At 40.9% G+C, this 22,703-nt stretch overlaps 1 protein-coding gene and 1 long non-coding RNA gene across 2 annotated transcripts; one reads left to right on the forward strand and one right to left on the reverse strand.

Annotated features, from left to right (window-relative positions):
- Positions 1-592: 592 nt before the first annotated feature.
- Positions 593-18,122, reverse strand: IRS4 (insulin receptor substrate 4). The gene is made up of 2 exons (XM_024927396.3): positions 14,357-18,122; positions 593-4,291 (listed from the first exon to the last, which is right to left on the reverse strand). The coding sequence occupies exons 1-2, from the start codon at positions 18,120-18,122 to the stop codon at positions 4,287-4,289; spliced, it is 3,771 nt and encodes a 1,256-aa protein (XP_024783164.3). The 3' UTR covers positions 593-4,286.
- A 116-nt stretch (positions 18,123-18,238) lies between these two features.
- On the forward strand, positions 18,239-21,714 carry LOC117977640 (uncharacterized). Its single transcript, XR_004668812.3, has 3 exons — positions 18,239-18,369; positions 19,037-19,692; positions 20,268-21,714. It is a non-coding gene; the product is annotated as an uncharacterized LOC117977640 (long non-coding RNA).
- The last annotated feature ends 989 nt before the right edge of the window (positions 21,715-22,703 follow it).

The raw sequence follows: 22,703 nt of genomic DNA on the forward strand, positions 1-22,703 counted from the left end.
CCTGGTAATATTCTTCCAAGTAGTCATGGGAGGTGTTTAACTACTGTGCACTTACGCATCTTTTACCTGACAAGTCTTATGAACAGGTTTTATGTTATAAAGAAACAGTACTACTTCACATTCTACAGCAAACATTTGGTTAGCATATATGAGTCTAGGAGAGTGGGGAAGCTGAAGTTCTGCTTATGCACTCTTGAATGTAATCCTTCCTGCCAGTGAGTTCTGATGATTTGTCTAAGCAGCAACAGACTATGGTTACTGTTTCAGGAATTCAAGTCCCATTAAGATGTAAACCCCCAAAGGGGTATACAAAATCAGATGGACTGAGAAGCACAGGTGTACCTATTTGTCTTTGAGGGGCTGTTTGGATGAATAAAGTATATTTGGACTATGCCCTGGCAAATATAGATTGCCCCCTTGAAGTGAGGATTAAAGTTTATGTATATATACATATGTATATATAGGTATGTAAATATATACCGATCCTAAAATGGTCTCTGCTGTAGACAGTTTCTAACAGTTTCTAATATAAAGGTAGTCTAATTACACCTTCCTATTGTGATGTAGATATTGTTTTACAAAATCCCCCCTAGGTGCATCAAGTGAAGTGAAGCTGTACAATCAACTTAATTGTCTGTATATAGACAATCCATGTACCTTGTAGATTTTTGCACACCATTCATGACTTGCTTTCCTATCCTGTGGCCCATGTGATCCCACAGATGCCTTCTTTGGACAGGCACTGGTCTCTAAGTCTTACTCTTACCGCCCTTCTGCGTGGCAAGGGTGATTTGGTAAAGAAAGCATCAGGAGTAGGGGCCAATTATTTTTCTAGAGTTCTTTTAAACTTTTGGTTTCCAATAAGGCAGGCATTATAATTTGCTAACAAATTATTGATATTCAACCCATCTATCCTATATTCCATCAGTGCAAGCATACTTTCTTGTCTGTGATGAGTATATTTTCCATGTACTCACAGTTGCCTTCCTAGTGGTTAAAAATAAGAAAATGAAAAGGGAGTCATTTAGGCCGGGCACGGTGGCTCATGCCTGTAATCCCAGCACTTTGGGAGGCTGAGGCAGGTGGATCACCTGAGGTCAGGAGTTTGAGACCAGCCTGGCCAACATGGAGAAACCCCGTCTTTACTAAAAACACAAAATTAGCTGGACGTGGTGGCTCATGCCTGTAATCCCAGCTACTTGAGAGGCTGAGGCAGGAGAATCGCTTGAACCTGGGAGGCGGAGGTTGCGGTGAGCCGAGATCGCACCATTGCACTCCAGCCTAGGCAACAAGAGTGAAACTCCGTCTCAAAAAAAAAAAAAAAAAAAAAAAGAGTAATTTAAAGAGCAAGATTAAGTGTCAAGGGAAGGAGACAGAAAAAAAAAAGTAAATGATCACCTCAACCTCCTTGAGTAGTTGCTTCAATATAGGATTCACTCATTATCCAAGGTCTGCATGAAATTTTAGGTAAGTCATTTTATAAATTGTTCTACACTAGTATCACCTCTACATTTGAAAAATCAAGAGTTGACTTTATTGACTCTATTGAAAAGCCTCATGTTTCTAGGCAAAGTACCTTTAGCCCAAACCCTAAAATACCCCATTTGTTTCATTCTGAAAAATGCAGTCAATCCTACTACAAAGCAGGAAAATATATTTATAATAAAGTAGAGACAATAGTATTAAAAAATGAATCTCCACAGGAATAATTTACATGAACACATTTATTGTGAGTAGCTGTATGGAAAGGCAAGTCAGATATATATAGATATACATATATATATAAACACTATACAGAGTTGCAAAGTCGTCTCCCAAAACTGCAAACGAGATGTTTACAAGGAAAAGAAAGTACAAGAGTATTTACAAAGGAAGACAAAGCCAAAGCAACTCAAAGCATATCTGTGAAGCAGAAATAGCAGATGTAATTAGCTGGTGGAACTGTAAAGTTTCAGTTTTTAACGACCAAGTGACTATGCCTGATACCAAATTAAATGTAGAGGTCACACACACAAAAAAATTCCATCATTGTTTTTTCTTAGCAGCATGAACTGATAGCTGGAAGGTAAGTGATAAGTTGGTAAACATATTCCATAAAGATTCTTCCAGCACAATACTGAATAAATTAATTGTCTGTAAACTAATAAATAATGAGAACAAGATTGCATTTGTTATGCAGTACCTGTGACTATGTGTACCTGTTACTATTTGTATAATACGTACTACTGTGTATGAGGTTTCTCATTCATTTATTCAGCAACTGTTACATCTGTGCTGTACCCTCTGTACCCTGTCTGCTGGCAGCTTCTGAACCTAATATGCAAATAAAGTGATACAGCATTTTCCCCCAAGTAATCTTTTTTCCCACAATTCTGAACAATTATTACTTAACTTACTTGAAAAAATAAAATGGTGACAGAAGGCTTGAAAAAAAGTTGCCTAAAGAGCGCGTTGTTATAATGAACAAAAGCCACACTGCGTTATTTGATTAGGTTGGAAAAAGAGAAGAGTCTGAAGGAACTGATAAAGTTGATGCCCTAGCAGTGACCAGTAACTGGAACAATGACTGATCTCATAGCCACGTCCTCTCCTCAGCACAATTTACAAGAGGGAAAAAAGAGCCCACCATCCCTTTGGTTGGTAGGCAAGGAAAAATAGAAGTCAACTCGGTTCTTTGGAAAAGTTAGTTTAGCAACACGTACTATAAGCTTGCTTGAAGATAGAAGTACACGTTCAAAGACATTAAAACCAAGTAGTGAAAACCTTTAGATAAATATTACACTACTTCAAAGTTGCACATTAAATGCGAAGCAAATTTCATTTTAACAGAGTTTACACACAACAGGTACATCTACAATCACATGTACACAGGTACACAAAGGTGTGCATACACACGAATATGTACACACACACACTAGTGCTCACACACATACAAACACACCCAACTGTGATATGATGAGGTTTGCCAATGATGGTACAGCAAGCCAAGATTTGTGTGCCACCACGGAACAAAGCTCTAAGCAAGCTTCAAGACCTTTGTACCTATTCTCTGTGGTCACCACCTTGCTAGTGTCATGTTCTCAAAGGTCCAGGTACCTAAAATCTTAATTCAGTTTACATCAGAGGCAAGCAAAAATAGAACGGGGGGGAGCTTGCTCTGATTATTTTTTTTTTAATTTGGTACATCTTATATTGGCTCAATATCCAGAAGGAAACAAGGCCTTATAAGAGGTTCTTTTTGGCTTAAGTTTTTGTCAGAATATTGATTGATAAGTAAACACTAATTTCTTGAATATGGGAAATTGATCTCTTTATAGTAGCCATGGGCATAAGAGGAAGAGTGTGCATTGGGGAAAATGGAGAAAGAATAAGAAAAAGTAGAATAGAGGTTGAAAGTGGGGAGAGGCCCAGAGAAGCAGGGAGGGGCCTTGGGAAGAGACTTTTGAAGAGCTTTGCTTCTTTTAGGAGGTAAATGTAGGTTTCACAATAAATGAAAAATAATAGGTTTGGAAATACTCAATCGATTTTCAGGCAGAACATCACAGTGTTGTATGTGAACAAATAGACAGCTGTTTCTCAGTTCTGCCTTTAAAATGTTGGAAATGCTCAATCAAGATATTAGTTTCATTGACATATAACATGAACAGAATGTTGCAGTTTTGCTAATGAGCAAAACTTGAAATAATCTGCCCTTTAGTCCTGCCTTTAAAATACTGGTAATGCCCCATCAAGATATCAGTTCAGTTGACATTTATTTCATTGATCAAGAAATGTTTTGTGTGTGTAATACTCGGAAAAAAGATTCCAGATCATACCTTCCTTCCAATTATGACAGCTGTTTTTTCTTTATGTGCCCTGGTTTAAAGTTTTTCAACTTCAAAATTGAATCTAAATATTTTACATTATTAAAATTGGCATTGACCAAATTTATACGTATTCTAAGTTACTTTTTTTTAAAGAGGGAAAGAGTTATGAGATGCTCACTTGTATAGTATCTGTTTCCTTTCAAAGGGACAGACTGGGGAGGAAAACCAGAAAACAAAAAACAAAGCACAGTGTAAATACTGTTAATTAGAAATCACTGGATCCATAAGCAGCAGTATGAATGATCTGCATGAATAGGATCATTCAATTGCCAGAGTCCACTTGTAGGCTTGTAGAAATTTGGGTTGCTTTCTACTCAGAAGCCTCTGAGTTTTCTTTCCTTTAGGCAGATCTGGAGTAGACGAAGATAAAATTCCATAAGCATCACTTTTCTTCTAAAATGTGTTTTTGTGGCAATATAATCACTCTAGGAAAAAGATAATAAAACAAAAGTTACTTGCAGAATTAATGTGGAGAGCTGTCACCCCCACCCTGTTTTAAAACAAAACAACACAAAACAAAACAAAACAAAATCTAACTAGAAGTTTTTGAGAGATATACAGAGGAGACTGCCTGGGCATGGACATGGTTAATCAACTCTGCTGGCTGCCTGTGAGGAATATCAGCTGGGCAAAGACACAAGGGCAGTTATTCTTCTTGCCCCCAGGCTGTCACTGACATTTCTGGTGGACAGCCTCTTTGCACGTGCGTGCACTGTTCTACTTTCTTCCAGTGGAGCCCACAAGTGAGCCAGGTATTGTGCAGAGAAACAGATTTTTTTCTTCTTCTTCTACATGATTGACTCTGCCTTCACCAGGTTATGTGGCACAAGTCATAGGATTTAAGTACAGCCTTGGTGATGGTCTCTAGACTCAATCATTGAATTTCTTCTAATAGAACAAAGTCATACCTGCAAAGGAGACTTGAAATTCCCATCTGTTTAATAAAAGAAAAAAGTTCCAGCATTATTCTCTTGGCTTTCTGCTTTTGAGTGGGTACATAATGGGGAGTGTGGCAGGGGGTGATCAGATACATAGAAGAAGGTGCTGGACCAGAGAAGGGATAGGAATAAATGATCAGCAAATTGATTATGGGATGCCAGTGTTACCTTAAGATCAGGTCACCACAAAGTACCAAGTATTCTATTTTATTTGAGACATCATAAAAGAATCCATGGAAAACATCCCCCAGAGTGGGCTTCAAGTACAAGATTGTCTATTAAACTGGAAATATACATTTTAAGTATTCATTTTCTCATCAAAGGTTTTACAATTTTTTTAAAGAGATGAGGTCTCACTATGCTGCCCAGGGTGAAGAGCAGTGGCATCATTATGGCTCACTGCAGCCCCACCCGGACTCCTGGGCTCAAGGATTTTTAAAATGTAACAAATTTGCAGCTGGATGAAGCACTGAGTGGGAACAGTACATTTCCCTCTTACTAGTTGTGTCTCTTCATTAAGATTCAATGTATAGGTTTGTTCTTGTAGATTAGAAGGTTAAAAAAATGCTAGCCATGGTGGCTCATGCCTATAATCCCAGCACTTTGGGAGGCCAAGGCAGGTGGATCCCTTGAGGCCAGGATTTCAAGAACAGCCTGGGCAACACGGTGAAACCCTGTCGCGCAACTACACTCTAGCCTGGGTGACAGAGTGAGACCCTGTCTCAAAAAAATGCCATAGATTAGTAAAGATATTAAGCTTTCCTGTCAGCAGTGGGTTTAGGAAATTTTACATTTTATGTATCTAGTTCTACACAGGAAGAAAGGAGTCTGTGATAACCACAGTTAACTGTGAGACTGCATATTAGTAACTGTCAATTCGCTGCAAAATTAGGCTAGACCAGTACCAGTATTACAGTGTTATCAGATATCAGCTACATTTTAAAATAGGTATTTAAGATTAGGAAGGTATTTCACCTAGTTCAGTTTACTATTTTGTTTTAATACCAAAAATATTTTCATATGTCCATATATAGCACATTGCATGTGCTTTAAAAGGGACTTCTTGCTGTCTTATATGATACACTGGATTTCATATATATTTTCCCAGAAACCTGCAAATTAACCTCCATATAACTACCCTATTGGCATTATACTAAGATTAGGAACATTTGCTTTTATTGGAGTTGTTTTTCTTTCTCTTTCCTTTTTTTAAATGACAGAGCCTCTACTAAAATTTGATTCATATTGCCATTGCTTTCCTATAAAACCTACACTAGCATTAAGTGAATGCTTGGTAACTTAATAAAAAGTGACAAATAATTGTGTAATTTCATGTTTACTTCACAAAATACATTTGTCAATTCTTGATTAACTATGCTAGTAGAAAGGAATAATGTTATCCCAAACAGGATAATCCCAAAATAATTTAACTTGCTTTTGAAATGCATTATGGGAACTTGAGCCACAGATTTGCCTTTATAATCCTATTTTACTTAGGCCAATATTAAAATGAGCTTACATTCCCGGGGCACATTCCAAAGAACAGCGTAAGGAAGCAACTCAGAAGCTTGCTGGGTGGCAAAGGAAAGCAATTCGAGATTAAAACTTGGTTGTGAACAGTCTGCAAAATGAATATTAAAGGGCTAAAAGTCATACCTTAGATTTGTCTCCCATTCATTTTTATGTGATTTCACCATCAGCAAGGTAAATGGTGATGCTTGTAATAATGTGGTCTGTTTTGGATGTATTATTCCCATTTGATACTGACAGGTTATAAATACTTACCTTATTGTATATTCTTATTTTCCCAATTAATCAAAGGTCTTTTAAACAACAAGTTAATTTCACCCTTTTTAATGGGTGGTATACTCTTCAGGTAATTTTTCTCTGTAATATAGAAAACCTCAGTGGACTCTGATGAGTCAAAATATTTCCCTACTCCTCCTACCAAAATCTGGCAGGGAACTTTTTTTTCTCAAAAACAAATGAAGTAACTTTTCTGTTTCGAGTTATATAATGATATAAACCTGAACATTAATCTTTAATACGCTAATAATGCACAGATGACTTCAATATCCCTGGAAATTTGTAGGGTGAGCCAAGAAGGCAGTTCCTCCAGGGTATTTCAGACCTCCTTATATGAATCATAAATATGCCTCTATTACATTTTGAAGTCCGAAACAGCAGTATTTCCTCTGCTCAGAGAAAGGTGAACCTATAACAATATATTGTTATTCTCTCATTCTCTTTTCCCTTTCTGCAAACTTATTGTCTTAGTTATCTTTTCAGCTCCAATTTTCCTGGAGCTCAAAAATGTTTTTCAAGGGTTTTTGCAAATTCCTCACTCTGTTCATTTGACAACATGCTGTCCCTGTACCCCTGTGATCAACTGGAGCTCACATAAGCAGGGGCAACCAAGTAAAGCACCAAAAAAAAAAAAAAAAAAGGGAAGCAAAGAAAGATACGTTGAAGCATACATGCCAAAGATGAATGTATAATAATGCAATTATATTAGTTAGCTTAGCATTGTCTCTGGAGTATATGTAGGTTTTTTTGTTTTTTCTCAACAAGAAAGGATCATCATACTTTCCTGTGCCCTGTAATTGTAGAGGAGGATGACTCTCTAGGACTTGATAAAATTAAGTGCTATTGCTCAAGGCTAAAAACTAGTAATAATCGCTGCTAGTCTTTACAACACCAATTATACCAGACTATTATCTCCTTCATAGATCGGATGATAAAATACCTTTGTTCCCACAATGGCAATAGTTTTGGGACAGAATGCTCAAAAGAATCTGTAAGGGAAATGTATGACACTTGTAAACCCCCATCTCCTCAAAGGTCAGCTCAATCGTTTTACACCTGTCCTTTGTTAGCAGGCCCTGGGCCACTTATGCATGTGCATTCCAGTCTTGAGTATCTGGATACAAACTCTATGGAGATCAGCTACAGGATTTTCATGGTAGGCCAGCTTCTCCACTACTTCCCAACACACACATGGGCCACTTCACTCTGCTGCCTAGTTACTGCCAACTTAAAGAATGCAAGTTACTAGAATTCTAATATAGGCATTTTCAAATTTACAAAACAGACATATTCCAAGGTCATTGTTTAGTTGAAACTCAGAATAAATTATCTTGTAGAAACAATGTCATAAATTAATGGTGGATAGGTTTATAGGTTTGTCTAGATATGCCTATATTTAACCTATGCAACTCCTGAACTAACAGAGAACTATTTTGACTATACCCAGTCATCATTTCTGAGGGAAGATGTATGTGAAGTTTCAGTTTGAGACTCCAGGAATATATGTCTTCCAGCCATGGCAATAGGAATTGTGTCCCCCATACTCAACCAGTTGGAATAGTCAGAGGCAGGGTGACAGCCGAAGGGAAACTATGGTAAAAGCTGCAGCAACAATAAGGACTTCATCATGGAGGTGGGTGGGGGCACAGGACTCTGAGTGCGAGGACAAGGTTGGTAAGCTTTCAAGACTGGAGGCATAAAACTTTAAAAAGCAAGAGTAAAAAATCACATTTGCTGGTCAGACTTTCAAGGGCCCCATGGATACACATGTGAGCAATTTTCAAGATTAATTGTGAGATGGAAACTTCACTGTTATTCTAAGTTTCAAGTCTATAAGTAGGAAATTATTAATCATAGGAGAAAAATTATATAAATTGTCAAAACTAGCTAAAGTGACTACAATATATAGGGAATTAGATATTCGGTAAATCCAGAAGGTGTGGCTGGCATCAAACATATTGTGATCAATCCAACCATGAAAATAGCTTTAAACACCGGCCCAGCTGCTTCTGTGCCAAGTGACAGTAGGGCAGGCAGCACAGCCTTGGATCTGTACAACAAGGATCCCTACAAGGAAGGTTGCCTCTGCAAGCTAAGTGCAAGAAGGCTGTGTACTGGGAGTGATCAACATCTGGCGAAGCCCTCTATGGGCCCTGCAGGACTCCCACAGTGGCCCTCACCTTTTCAGCCAGAGAGAGACCAGGAAAGGGCATGTTTGCCTGAATTCAAGGGCACAAGTTTGGCAAAGGGCACATGAGGGTAAGACTCACAGAACACAACCAATGCAACCCTAACCAATAAGAAAGAGGTATCAGGAAGCTAAGAGAAAATAGCAGTAACTTTCTCATTTCACTTAATAAGTATTTAAGTACATGTTTTCCATTCTAAAAGGAATTAATTATTCAGCCAGAAGTTGAAAGGTACCCTCTAAAAATGCATATCTAAAACAGTATATAATTTACACTAGAAACATCTTTAAACATTCCTATTTCTCAAGTGTTGAGTCTACTTTTCCAAAATAAGGTGGAAATGTGAGACCTGTAGCTACATTACCAATAATCAATGCAGAATTGCTGGAGAATATATTTTAAGTTCATATGGCAAGCACATTTTTCTTGGCAATTTTATCAATAGCTTTAAAATCAGCAATCCAATGATTGTGGCAAAAACTCAGTGCTTTGTGATGTATTTATTTCATTATTATAAAAAGCAGTGTCTTAAATTTCTCATTTCTCATTCAAGACCAAGCAACGTTTTCTAGTAAATGATCCTCACTATCTAAGAGTCTGGCAGCACCTCTTAGAGAAAATATACTGAAAGTTTTAATTAAGCATTTTACAAAAGCTATTTTCCAATACTGCCAATAAAATGTCTGGGCTATTTTTATTTACTCTTAAAGCCTTAAAAAAGGTGCTAAATCAAAATGAACTTAATTGTAAACAGGGATTTCTATGTCCCAAGGAGAGAGTTTGATTTTCAAGGCTTCTAAAATCTACTTGCCTGACTGCCAAAAGCAAGTTCACTTTTTAAACAAATGAAGAATGTCTATTGCTACACTGCTTATTCTTCCACCTGTCTTACTTTATCCTGTTTTGCCTACTGTGCTGATTTAGATTAGAATACCAAATTTTATAATGAAGGAAGAAATTAAATGAAAAGACTTTTTGCTATAACTCCCAAATGTCAATGAATTATTAGGAAAATCAAAGAAATCTAACTTCAGTTAAAGAAATGACCATTAATGGAAATTTACTGAATGCACCCTCAATTCACTTTCTTTCCTTTCAATGTTTCTGTGGGATCTAAATAGATACATACACTATTTGTGTTTGGGCAGTGAAGATTAACCAACTCCTCCCTATATCAGATTTAAAACATTCAATTCCAGCACAAGTCAAATTCTTTTATTCTAAGAGCCAGGGCAAACAGTTCAATGTAATAAAATTACCCAGGTCCTGGAAGATAGTCCACAGTTATAATGCTCTGAATGAATTACTTACAACAAAATTTGCTACTATCAAGTGAAAGCAAACTTGTAATTTTTTCCTAATCATTAACCATGTAATAATCTGTCACCAATGGGAAAATAACAGACTAAACACCTGATTAAAGGGAGGTGTCATGTGTTGGGTGGAGCGCTGGACTTGAAATCAGATGTATGAGTTAGATTTTCAGCTCTGCCACTTACCTTTTTGATCTTGGGAAAATTCTCAACATGGGCTTCATTTCCAGTACTTACCGTCCATCAGTAAAATAATGAATGTGAATGTGCTTTGCAAACTATAAGGCAATCTGCAACTGGAAAGCATTTCCTCAATCAACAATTTGACAATTTAACAATAGACCCTTTTAAATCACATAAACTATTCCTTAGTTCTCCCTACACTCGTCAGCCACATCTATTCCCACAGGAATTATTTTTTTGTCACTCTGAGAAGCCTAAGTTTGTTCCCAAAACAGGGGATTAGGGAGAGAAAAAGAAAGTAAGAGATCTCGTTCGAATTTTTATACATGTGTGACATTCTGGTGTGCTTAATTAAAGTTCTGGTCCTTGTTTAAGGTAAGTATTTTGCTAGTAGTTGAAATTTTTACCCTGAAAACATCACTCTTAAAATAGAATGAATGCAAATGAATAATGATTGTGAACAACTTTAGTTAACTTTAATTAAGTGAAGTCCTCTTTAATTGTTAGAGGTCAAATACCTCATTAGTCCAAACACTGTCCAATTTTGAGGTGTTGAATATTACCTAAAATAAATGATCCGTCAATGGTAGCTGGGAAATTTCTGCTATATGGAAATTTTATTCTAATAAATTATAATAATTAACTTCAATGGAATAAAAACAATGTGCTCTTAGTGCCTATAACTGATAGCAACAAGTTTGGCAGTAGTACACTCAAAAGAAGCATGATTCCTTCATGGTGATAACAGTGTCTAACACTCAAAAATTAATTACTAAAGTTTTTTTTTTTTTTTTTGCTTTTTAATACCAAGTGCCATCATAACATTACTAATTTGGCTGACTGATTCTCTCACCCCTCCTAGAGCTGCCCTTTTATATCCTCCCATCTCTTGAATAAAAAAACCAGGAAAATGTTCACCTCAAGTCATTTTGAACTATGAATTCTACATCAGGTAAGGTAGAAAAAGAAGCAAATAGTCATACATAGGTTAACAGTCAAACTAAACTGCATAAGAAACAACATTCTTCTCCTAAATGCTAATGCCTATAACCTATGTGTTTAAAATGTGAAGACTTCATCTTTAATAAATGATTAAAAATTATTTCATTTATTAATACAGTCATGTCTAAGGTTATACTTCTGGGTGTTTCTTTCTAATCGACTTGAGTAAATTCCTTTACGGTACTTACTTATACGCAATGTGACTGTAGGTAAATGGAATTACATATTAATTTTGTGTTACATGAGAACAGCTGTCTCACAGATTTATAATCTCACTTCACTTAAATGGTAATCTATAAAGATGCCAACTGAACAATAATGTAAAGTATTTTAAATGCAAGTAAAGACTAACTGAAAAGTGAGATTTTCAGATGGAGAATCTTAATTTAGGTTTGTTTTTCTAAATGTAATAACAGTAGCAACAATAACAATGGCAATAACTGTAAAATAATTCATGTATAGTACTTACTATATGCCAGGCACTGTTCTAAGCACCTGCCATCAATTAAAATGACTTTTTGAAATACATAACTTCTAATAAAGATGGTATTTGTTCCTCTGTCAAAGCATTATGTTTTTGTTTCCTAACGTGATTGTTTTTGTTTTAATGTTAGATAGGAAAATAGAGATCAGAAATGAGTGAAAATTATTCTACAGCTTTATAATAAAAAAAGGATCAGAATCATTCAGCTTGTTCTTAACACTTCACAGACAACATTCTACCATACAATTTACATTAAAATGCTAACCAAAGTCATTTCCTACAATGGGTTGTTTCACCATCATCAACACCACCACCCCCCCCCCACCCCCGCACCCCCCCGCCGGCAATCCCCACCATTCCTTTCATGTATTTCAGCAAATTATGTGCAGGAATCACCCTCAAGATCAATTATTTTGCAAGAAACTGAATCAGTTTAAACTGCCGAAATTTCACTTCAGTATTAATCCAATGACACTAAAAATATCTTACATTTGTAAAGTGCTTTAACATTCCAAAGTGCTTCCACGTTGATTCTCTTATTTCAACCTAAGTGCCTGCCTCCCTGTGAGATAGAGCTTCCTTGCTAAAGTCACTCAATAAAGCTAGGAATTTCCTCAATAAACAATGCTTTTACAGAATGTTAAATCTCCAAAATAGCTACAAAGTCATAAATCAGGAATTTATGCTAAAATAATGATCATTGTGTCTAGGTATTCCTTGGGAAGTCAGAATTTATTCAAGGAACAGTAAGATTTCACTATTTAAATCTTAAACTTCTTAAAATAAACCTCTATGAAAACTGGTCCTTTTGAAAGTACTACAGGGACACAGGCAACTATGTATCATCTACATCAAAATTATAAATGGTGTCTTCAATAGTTAGACTCAAACAATAGCTTGAGATCAATTTTCAGGTATATTCTACAGAATAAAGTAGATCTACTCTTGAAAATCTTATTATGGATTAAAGACTTGGAAATGAAATTATATATTTTAAATGTATGATTATGGTAGCAGTGGTGATCATGTGTGTTTGTGTATGTGTGTATGTGTGTGTGTTGGGGAGGGAACTCACAGTTTAAAAGAGGTCTGAATTGAATCCTTTGGCAAGCCAAAGCATCCTTTTGTTGTTTTAATGATCACTCTTTAATGTGTCCACGCTGCAAATGTGAGTTTGTGTATGGCAAGTTTTCTATAGCAGGGAGAAAAAGGGGATGTGGGGGGGCTACACCTGCATTAAATAGGGAGCTTGTTAGGTGACTGTTGTGATCAGTCCCCGACTTGTTCTGCCTGATCAAGCACAGTGGGCAGAGATCCAATCACAAAAGCATTCCACAAAGCAAGCAAAGCAAAAATCTTCACTAAACTGACTACTGGAATGAAAACTGCTGGGGTCCATCCCTTCCCTTCACTGGGAAAGAAGCATATTCTACTTAAGAGGCAAGGTAGTTGAGACTATGGGGACATCATCTTCTGCAATCATCTCTTGAAAATGTTTCAAGACACACTGATGACAACATTCCACAATGTTGTACACAGTAGAATTACTCTAAGTCTTGTTTCCAAGTCTGACAGCTCCTACTCTTCCTTACTTCTTCCTTTGCAAAAGTAGCCCTTTAAAAACTTCCACCATTCCAGGGTAAGCTGCCCCTGGAGTCAGGTCTTCCTCCAGCCTTATCTTGCTTTCCTTGATTTTCCATAAGATATATGAATTAAATGTTTTAACTGCTTTTTAAACCTTTGAAATAATATTCATATCCATTATCAAGTTGTCACCACACCCTCTTTTAGAAGGGTGGGGGGTTAAAAGAAGAAAATGAGGCACAGCAAATGTGACTTGCCTGTCATTACTAGTGACAGAGAAAAGGAACACTCAAGGTTTCTGGAATTTATCCTGTGTAAAAACAAAAAGAAAATCAACACACAAACACATTCCAGAGCCAAATACTGTCTTCTTTTAATCACCTCCTGTTTTGGATTATTTATGTTTTGTTCCCCCCAGACATTCACGTTAACAATTGAGATTTAACTTTCTTGGTAAATCACAGCAAACTAGCACAACAATGACTGCTCTTTAAAAAGTAACTTTCAGAGGAGAAAATTATCCTCCCTAAACGTAAATAGTTGATTATTACTGCTTAATAGTCTGTGCTCTTATTAAATTCCTACACTTAAATATGGGCATTTGCAGAAAAGCAGCTTTTAATTGTTGATTTGAAAATTAGTTGGTGGAACCCAATTTACGATATCCTGCTTTACATTATCATTAAATGATGGGGAAGGATGTTTAAAAGTATCCTTATGCTTTTTATGTCTGCGTTTTAACTACTCCTAAAAAAGTAGAACCAGTGTTTAAATGATAATCAGTTCTGTCCAGATAAAGAAATTGATTAGATAAAAACAAATTTTTGCAAAGATCAAAAAGGCATTTGTGAATAATTAAAACTGAATTCTATACTCCATGTCGAATAGCACCAGTTAATGAAATATTATCCCTAACACTGTAGACTGTAGCGCATCGAATCATTAGACAATGACCGTTCACTTTAGGGAAATTAATTCTAAAATTACCGACCTCTTTTGGGAGAGTCGAACTGGTTATCACGTCTGGCAAAATCCATTCTCACGTAAGTGTCGTCGTCGTTGTCAGAATCTTCTCTCTCCGGGGGTCTTGGCACCCGGCGACTGCGAGGTGGTGGTTCCGGAGGGGCAGCTGCAGCGGCAGCCCCGCCAGCCTGGTTATCACCTCTGGCAAGGTTTGCAGATGGGTTGTGGGCTCCAGGGTTCGAGCCACCGGCAACGTCTTGGGCTCCCCTTACTGCTTCGGCATCAGCAGCATTAGCAACAGGTTGAAACCAGCGGGCAGAGGCGGAGTCAAATCCAGCAGCTGCGGCTGCTGCGCCGATGCCCGGGGCTGCGGCGAGCGCGGAGGCCGCAGCTACAACTTGGCTGAGGGCTAAAGTCGGCTCTGCAGCCGAAGCGACAGCCGGGGCTGAGGATGGGGAAAGGTCTCTCTCGAGGCTGTCTGTTGGAAAAGCAGAGACAGCGGCTCTGGCTGCTGCAAAGAAACTTTGAGAACGGCTTTGTGGGCGTCTTCTCTCCTGCTCTTCTTCCTGCAGCAGCCTAGCTACAGGTGGTGGTTCAGAACATCGGCTAGGGGAGAGAGAAATATCCATACAGCACTCAGAAAATGGGTCGACCACATAGATTCGACCTGTTTCAGCATCATAGCGAATGGCACTGTCAGCAAGAGCCATGGCTGGTGTCATTGCTGAGTTGAAAATTACTTCAATGTAGTCACCCTCTTCCTCAATAGCATTGCTACCTGTAGCACTGAGGGGAAGGGGAGGAAGTGGCCACCTAGCACTGTCCAGAGATAAGGGGTTGGCACGTGGTATAGCTCTTAAAAGATCTGAGAGGTCGTTTGCTGGATTTGGAAATGGCACTCCAAACTCAACATTCACATAATTAGAAAAGGCTGACTGTCTGGGTTCAGCAATTATGCCCCACGAATCTGGTAGTCCTTGAGTAGAGGGAGCTGGTGTATTGCTCTCTCTTTTAGTGAAGTCCATGTTGACGTAGTCACTAGAGCTGTCAGCTTCTCTCTGCTCATGTGTGGGCTTTTGTGGTTTTGGCTTGATTTTATATCCTTTTGTAATAAAAGAAAGTCGGTTAGGTCTCTTAGCTTTATTCTTTGGGGGCTCATCATCTGAAGGCTTTGAAGGTGATCCCCCATCTCCAGGCTTTGAGAATGATCCCTCACCTGAAGGCTTTGAAGCTGCATCTTTGGGGTCCCAGTTATAGGAGACTTCTTTGTCTAGGCCCCTCCCCAGGAACTTTCCAGGTAACATTGGCACATACTCACTGTTGTCATTCTGTCCCAAAGGTGAGCTCCGAAAAGGGTTTGGTAGAGAGAAGTAGGAGCTCCAACTTTTGGAGGAAGAGCCACCCTGAGGATTTCTGGGGTTTTTTGGAATTGCACCGGCTCCAGGAGCCATAAACATGTAGTCACTCTCACTGTCATTGTCCTTTGAGTTATCCTCTTTATTAGTATCAGGTGCTTTTGGAGGACTCGGAGCAGGTGGTGGGCTCACTCTGGGAAACATCATCATGTACCCTCTTGAATCTTCAAAAGGGGATCGAGAGTGGCGCTTTTTTGAAGCAGAGACATTTTGAGGAGCCATTGGCATATAATCACTGGAGCTTACAAGAGGGGTGGCCACCCCTGGCCTCATTGGCACGTATGGGTCATCCTCATCTTCATCAAAAGCTCTGGCTCTGTGGGGACCTCGAGCTGCACCTTCTGGGATCTCTGCATCTTTCACTTCTTTGGCTTCTTTGCGTTCTTTCGTGGCTCCTCTGTCAGCACAAAAATAAAGTCTGAATCTTCCCCCAGACTTCCCTTTTCCACCAGTTGCTCCAGCTGGTGGGGGTGGAGGAGGAGGTGGTGGAGGTGGTGGCATTTGCTGTTGCTTGCTTTGAGTTAATTTGCCAAAATAGGATCTTTTCTTCAGAGATTTTCCACGTTCACCATCACCATCGGATCCTTTCCCACTTCCTGAGCCTTTGCCCCCTCCAGAGTTCTTGCCACCACCTGAGCCATGGCCATCTCCAGGTCCCTGGCCACCACCTGAGCCATGCCCACCTCCAGGTCTCTGGCCACCACCTGAACCGTGCCCACCTGCGGTGCCCTGGCCATCTCTAGAGCACTGGTTTCCTCCTGAGCCCTGGCCATTTGAGCCCTGACCACCTCGGGATCCCTGTCCCTCGCCTGAACACTGGTTTCCTCCCGAGCTATGGCTACTGGAGCCTTGGCCATTTGAGCCCTGGCCACCTCCTGAGCCCCGGCCATTTCCTGAGCCCCAATTGTTCATAGGCATGTAGTCACCTCCGCTTCCTTCCTGATCTTCTTTGCCCTGGGGATTGCCTTCCTCCCCAGAGTTGCCAGAGCCAGAGCGAGACACTTCAGAAGACAGGCGAGCTCCATTGTTCGGGGCTTCTGCAGGGTGCCGGGGACGTGCTGGGCTGGGTGCTAAGCGGCGAAAAAAGCTGGCCGGCACTGAAACCGCTCTCCTTGACCTGCGCCCTCTGGGCAGGTGCAGTCTTCCTCGCCTGGAGTGGGCCACAGGCTCGCTGGGTGTTACGAAGCGCCTGGTGAAAAGCATCTCGTCTTCCCCGTCGCCGATGGCCCTGAGGTGGCAAAACTGCTCAAAGCGGGACCTTCTGAGCCAGCCTCCCGGCTCGAGCGGCACCAAGCCCAGGTGCCTCCTAGCGGACAGCAGGGTTAACAGGTGGGCGCCGATGCTGATGCTGTAGCTGCGGCAGCGGGCTCTGTATTCGTCTGCACACAAGGCTCTCATCTTCTCCAAAAACAGCTCATGCATGTTTTGGGCAACCACACAGTCATCGACCTGCATCCAGAGCTCTCCCGGACCGATGACAGTGGACCTGCCTACTTCCAAGAAGAAATACTGCTCCGAGTGTCCACAGCGACGGATGCTCAGGAGCTGGACGACCACGCTGGCCACTTCGGTGTTCAGCCTCACAAACACGACCTCCTCGTCGGTTAGACACAGCCGGAACACGCCGCTCAGCTCTTTTCTGTGCCCCAGCCCCCTGGGTTTGACTATTACCTGCCACACATCTTTATAGAAGGGTGGCTCCGCCGCCGCTGCCGCCGCCAGCGCGGCCGGCTCTCCGTCCGGCTGCGCGCCGAGCGTGCCGCAGCGGCGGCGCTTGCTCTCGAGGATGAGGCGGCTGAGCAGCAAGTACCAGCTTTCCTGCTCCGACTCGTTCTCGGCCACCATCGCGAAGTATTCGTCTTGGGTGAAAAGAGCAATGAGGTGTCGGTACCTTGCATCTGCTCGCTGGCTCACGGAAAAGCACTGGTATAGGGTGATCACGCGCCGCGGTGGAATGAGCGGGGGGATCGCGGCGCCAGAGGCGGCCGCCGCTGCTGCAGCCGCCGCGGCGCGGACACTGTGCCGGAACTTCCTGGCATTTTCGTAGTATTCCAGCCGAGCTGGGGCGTCAGCAGTCTCGAGTTTGAGCACGAAGTAGCGCCTGTGCCCATGCTTCTGTTTCCGCAGGTAGCCGCGTTTGCAGACTTCCTCCCCGACGGGCAGGTCCTCCTCTTCGGACTCGGAGTCTGACCGGGAGCCAGTGGCCGTGGAGAGCCACATGGCTCCCGGACAAGACGACCCGGTCCCAATGAGTGCGGTCGGGGTTCCCGAGGAAAGAAGCGGGGTGGTCACCACTGCTGCTAGAGCTGCCGCTGCTGCCGCTGCTGCACCTCTTAGTCTTCTTGTCGCTTGGTCGCGAGTGAAGGAGCAACTCGCCATGGTGATGCACGATGGTTTTAAGGTGAGCGAGGAGGAGGGGGAATTCAGGAAAGGGAGGGTTGGGGGAAGAGGCTGTCTACCCTCGTCTGCCCGCCCCAGCCCCCTCCTGCCTTGGCCCGCGCCCCCGCCCACTCCACTCTGAGCGCACGACAGCGGGCAAAACAACACGTGACCACAGCCTCACGCGGCGGCCGCTGCGGATCCTGCTACCGGCGCAATGGAGGGGCGCGAGCGGCCACCAGTAGAGGTGAGCAAGGGAGGAGACGGCGGGCTCGGGAGGCGGAGCCACCTCCGGCTGTGCCAAACCCTCCCGGTGAATCTCCAGGCCTGTGGGCCAAGGGAGGACCGAGAGGAGGAGGCGGGGCTCTCTGGCCAAGCTGATTCTAACAGGGAGTCCAGGAAGGCATGAGGGGGCGGGAGAAGGCCTGGAGGGGCGGAGGAGAAAGCGGCCGGCTATCAGGGTCGGGAGAGGGCGCCACAGTCGGGGCCCCATTGGTGGGAGGTGGTGGGAGGGGGCGTAGCGCAAGCAGTGCCTGCCTGCGGCGCCAGGGTGCAGAGCGGGCGCAGTCGCGGGACGGTTTGTTTGTTTATTTGGGAAGCGGGAGCCAGGTGAAACTGTTGCAAGGCTCTGATTGGTTGGGATAGGAGCCAATGGGAGGGTCCGGCAAGAAGGCAGTCCCGAAATCATTAGTTTGGCGGGAGGGAGGGGGGAGAGGGGAGAGGGGGCGTGGCTGGGGTCCCAAAGTGGCTTCGCTGTCGGCTTGTGGCGCTCTCAGGCGGTAAACAACCTTACGCAAATAGCTGTTAATGGTGGTGGTAAACTCGTGCAAATCCCAGAGCCGTGGTGACCCGGGATGGAGTCGGGTGCCCTGGTACTCCCTGTCAATCACATAAATTCTCTGTTCCTGTCACAGTCTGGTTCATTCTTTCCAGCCGCACAAGGCGGCGGATCGAGCTTCTTGGGAGAAAGTGTCGGCACCCCCTGAAAACGGGTTGACGACCAGGGCGCTCAGAACTGCTTCCCACCGCCCTGCAGGCACTCCCGAGCCCGCTGCACCCCTGACAGAAGCCCGCGACTCTGAGGCACACGAATAACAGCGATGCATTCAAAATGAACATGATCTTTATTAATCAGAATGCACTTCTAGCCCACGAAACACAGGTTCCCTAAATACAGTGTTTCTGCCTATTTGATTAACGATGACTATGAAAGCACAAATTTGGGGGCCTGCAATGTATACAGCCATATTGGAAAAAATTGGACTCGATTCTTACTGTAATAACCAGTGTTGGGCTGTGAAGGTATTTTTCTGTGGGAAATGCTTTGGAAGGTGCCTTTAAAAGAATCTCAAAATATTGCTTTCCTTTCCTTGAGCGAGACCGAAAAACTTTAGAAAAAGAAAAGCTCATACCTAGAACAAAGGACCACGCTGAATGCATATTCTAGAGCACATTTCACATCCCTCGCGTCAACAAGAAGAAGAGGAGCTTTGATGCATTTCAGTCTACAAGTTGACATCACAAAAGTAAGAACTACTGCCTCCCTCATTTCTGGAAAAACTGCCGGAGTGTAAGTGCAACCTCCTCAAGTCTCTCTCTCTCTCTCTCCCTCTCCTTCTCCCTTTCCCTCTCCCTCTCTCCCCCTCCCTCTCTCCCCCACCACCCCAGTTATTCCTTGACTAGGATTTTAGACTCCTCTCCCTCTCCCTGTCTCCCCCACCACCCAAGTTATTCCTTGACTAGGATTTTAGACTCTTAATGGTGGAGATGGGTCGTGAATTATCAAAGGAGTGACCAGGTTTGCAAAGAGGAATGGAGGGAGAGGAGGAGAGAAATACAGCATTTCTCTCTGAAAGAATGGAATGTCAGTTCACCCTTGCTCTAGGGTTGATATGGCAAAGGGTACTATTTATAAAATCCAACAGTAAACTAGGCAATATGTATATCATAAAAATAAACCATATTTCTGCCCTCTTAAGAATTTGCTCTGTTAGAAACAGAACACACGTATTTGAATAAATGGCTCCTTTTTGATGCTATAATTTAAGAGAAAAAGAAATTGGTTTGGGTTGTCCCCCAGATATTACAAATATTCAATAACATTCCCTCTGCTGCCAATGGTTTATAAGTGCAATATATTCACAGGTGCTGGAAGCAGCCGTGGTTTCGGAAGGGAGCTAGAGGCAGAACGAGTGTGGATGCTGAGAGATCCCTGACTGTGACTGCTACATATTTCAGCTGCGTAGTCACATATATACAAGATTCCCTGCACTTACAACCAAAATGATAACAAATGCTCTCATTTGGGATTTTGTTTGATAGTCATTAGGATATTTTATAAGTCTTTCCAACCACAAGGTTTTTTTCTTTTTTTTTTTAAAGAGAAATGTGACAAGGCAACATATTTGAAAGTGCTTTGAGTAATAACATGACATTGAAAATATCAAAATGAATATTAAATGAAATGGGAAAATACTGGAGATTTTTAAATCCTCATGTCCTTTTTCCTGTACATATAGTTTTTACATAGAGCAGTAGGCTTACAATTTATATAATTTTGCATCCTGTTCTTTTCACTGAACATTATACAATATTTCCCCATATTATTATGCATCAGCATAAATATCATTTAAAATACAACATATTATCCAACACAATCAATGAATATTAATGTAATTAATCATCTGCTTTGGGGCATTTAGGTTGTTTTCATTTTTTTCAGTATTATAAATAACATGTCAATGAATATCTTCTACCTACAGCCTTTTAAAATTCCCATTGGGTAAAAACTGAGCACTGGAATTAGTAGGCTAAAAGATATGAATATTTAATACATTATTTTTCAAAAACATTATATTAGTTTACCCTGTCACCAGACTGATTGTCAGCATTGGACATTCTTATTTTTAAAAAATTAGAGATAAGATGGGTGAAACGGTATTCCACTATTCTTTTTTTTTTTTTTTTGAGATGGAGTCTCATCCTGTCACCGAGGCTGGAGTGCAATGACGTGATCTCAGCTCCCTGCAACCTCGGTCTCCCGGGTTCAAGCAATTCTCCTGCCTCAGCCTCCCAAGTAGCTGGGATTACAAGTGCCCGCCACCATGCCCAGCTATTTTTTGTATTTTTAGTAGAGAAGGGTTTTCACCATGTTGGCCAGGCTAGTCTCGAACTCCTGACCTTGTGATCCACCTGCCTCAGCCTCCCAAAGTGCTGGGATTACAGGCCTGAGCTACTGCGCCTGGCCTCCACTATTCTTTCAATGTGCTTTTTTTTTTTTTTAACTAGTGAGATTAAACATTTATATATATTCACTGACATTATATTATTTCCTATAATATGTCCTTTGTGTTGTCTATTGTATTCTTAGTATTTTCTTCTTATGTGTAACTTGTTTATGTAATAAATACATTAAAACTTTGTGGTATTTGTTGCAAGTTTTTTTTCCCCAGTCTGTTGACTTTAAAAATCACATTTAACTTGATTTTCTTCTATTTTGAAAGATATGTAAATTGGGCATGATGTGATTTGTAGCACAGTTTGAAAGGGAGCTGTTGATACAAATGTCACCATGGTCACTTTTAAACTTCTTTTAAAAGATCTCATATATTTCAGCTTATATGCTCTTTTAAAAGGAGAAATAGGTTTCTTCTTTTGTCAACAAATTATAAGAGAGCATCTAAATTAGTTAAATTTTATTTATCACTCTGAAATAATACTTTATGAGACATTTTCTATTTTAAGGGGAAATATCTAGCATTAATCAATGTGTTAAAAAAAGAAGTGTGAAAATAATTTCTAAACTATTACAGTGAAAGATGAACAGTGCTGATCACTTTGTACCCAGGGTATATTATTTGGCTGCAGCAAAGTGGAATTAGAGCTATAGTGAGATGCTTCACAGAAGAATTTTACTTTGTATCTTTCCTAATCTGGCAAACATGAGTACTTGTAAACTGGGAGAATGTCTGACTAGAACATTATTTTCTTCCTACAGGTCAACCAAACCTTCTCAGTCCTAAAGTTGTCTCAACACTGAAGCTCTGTAGAGCAGACCATCATTACTGAATTGTACCAGATGCTAGAGCTTGTCTGACATACATTTAAATTTTCATTTTCCTGGACAACTTAATGATATAGAATAGTCATTTAGTTTAGGTCAGATTCTCATAGGCAAAGTAAAACAGATATCTAGATGGTTTAGGCAAAATGTAGAGAATTTTTATTTGGCTTGAACTCACTCAATGGTGGCTTTAATGCTCTACCCTCTCTTGGTTATAGATTCCTGTCTCTTATTTTTTTTCATTTTTGTTTTTATTTTAGGACAGTTTATCCCAGAAGGCTAAAGTTGCCTTGCATATTCAGTTATTACAACTGTAAAGTTTGGAATCTGCACAAAGGGTCTGAAATACAGATTTTTAAAACAACAGATAATAAATAATAAGACTTAAAAAATAGTTCTTGTTTTAGTTTGCCAATTCAACTCAAGGGATAAAAAACACAAGCATTGTAACTGGCATTTTATGGCTATAAACTAATGTAAATGGATAAATAGCCACAATACCTTTAAAACCAATTCCA

This window comes from Pan paniscus, chromosome X (genome assembly GCF_029289425.2).
Source record: "Pan paniscus chromosome X, NHGRI_mPanPan1-v2.0_pri, whole genome shotgun sequence".
NCBI classification, from domain to species: domain Eukaryota; kingdom Metazoa; phylum Chordata; class Mammalia; order Primates; family Hominidae; genus Pan; species Pan paniscus.

Coding starts and splice junctions, on each gene's coding strand:
- IRS4 (XM_024927396.3), bottom strand. CDS start 18,122: ATGGCGAGTTGCTCCTTCACTCGCGACCAAGCGACAAGAAGACTAAGA.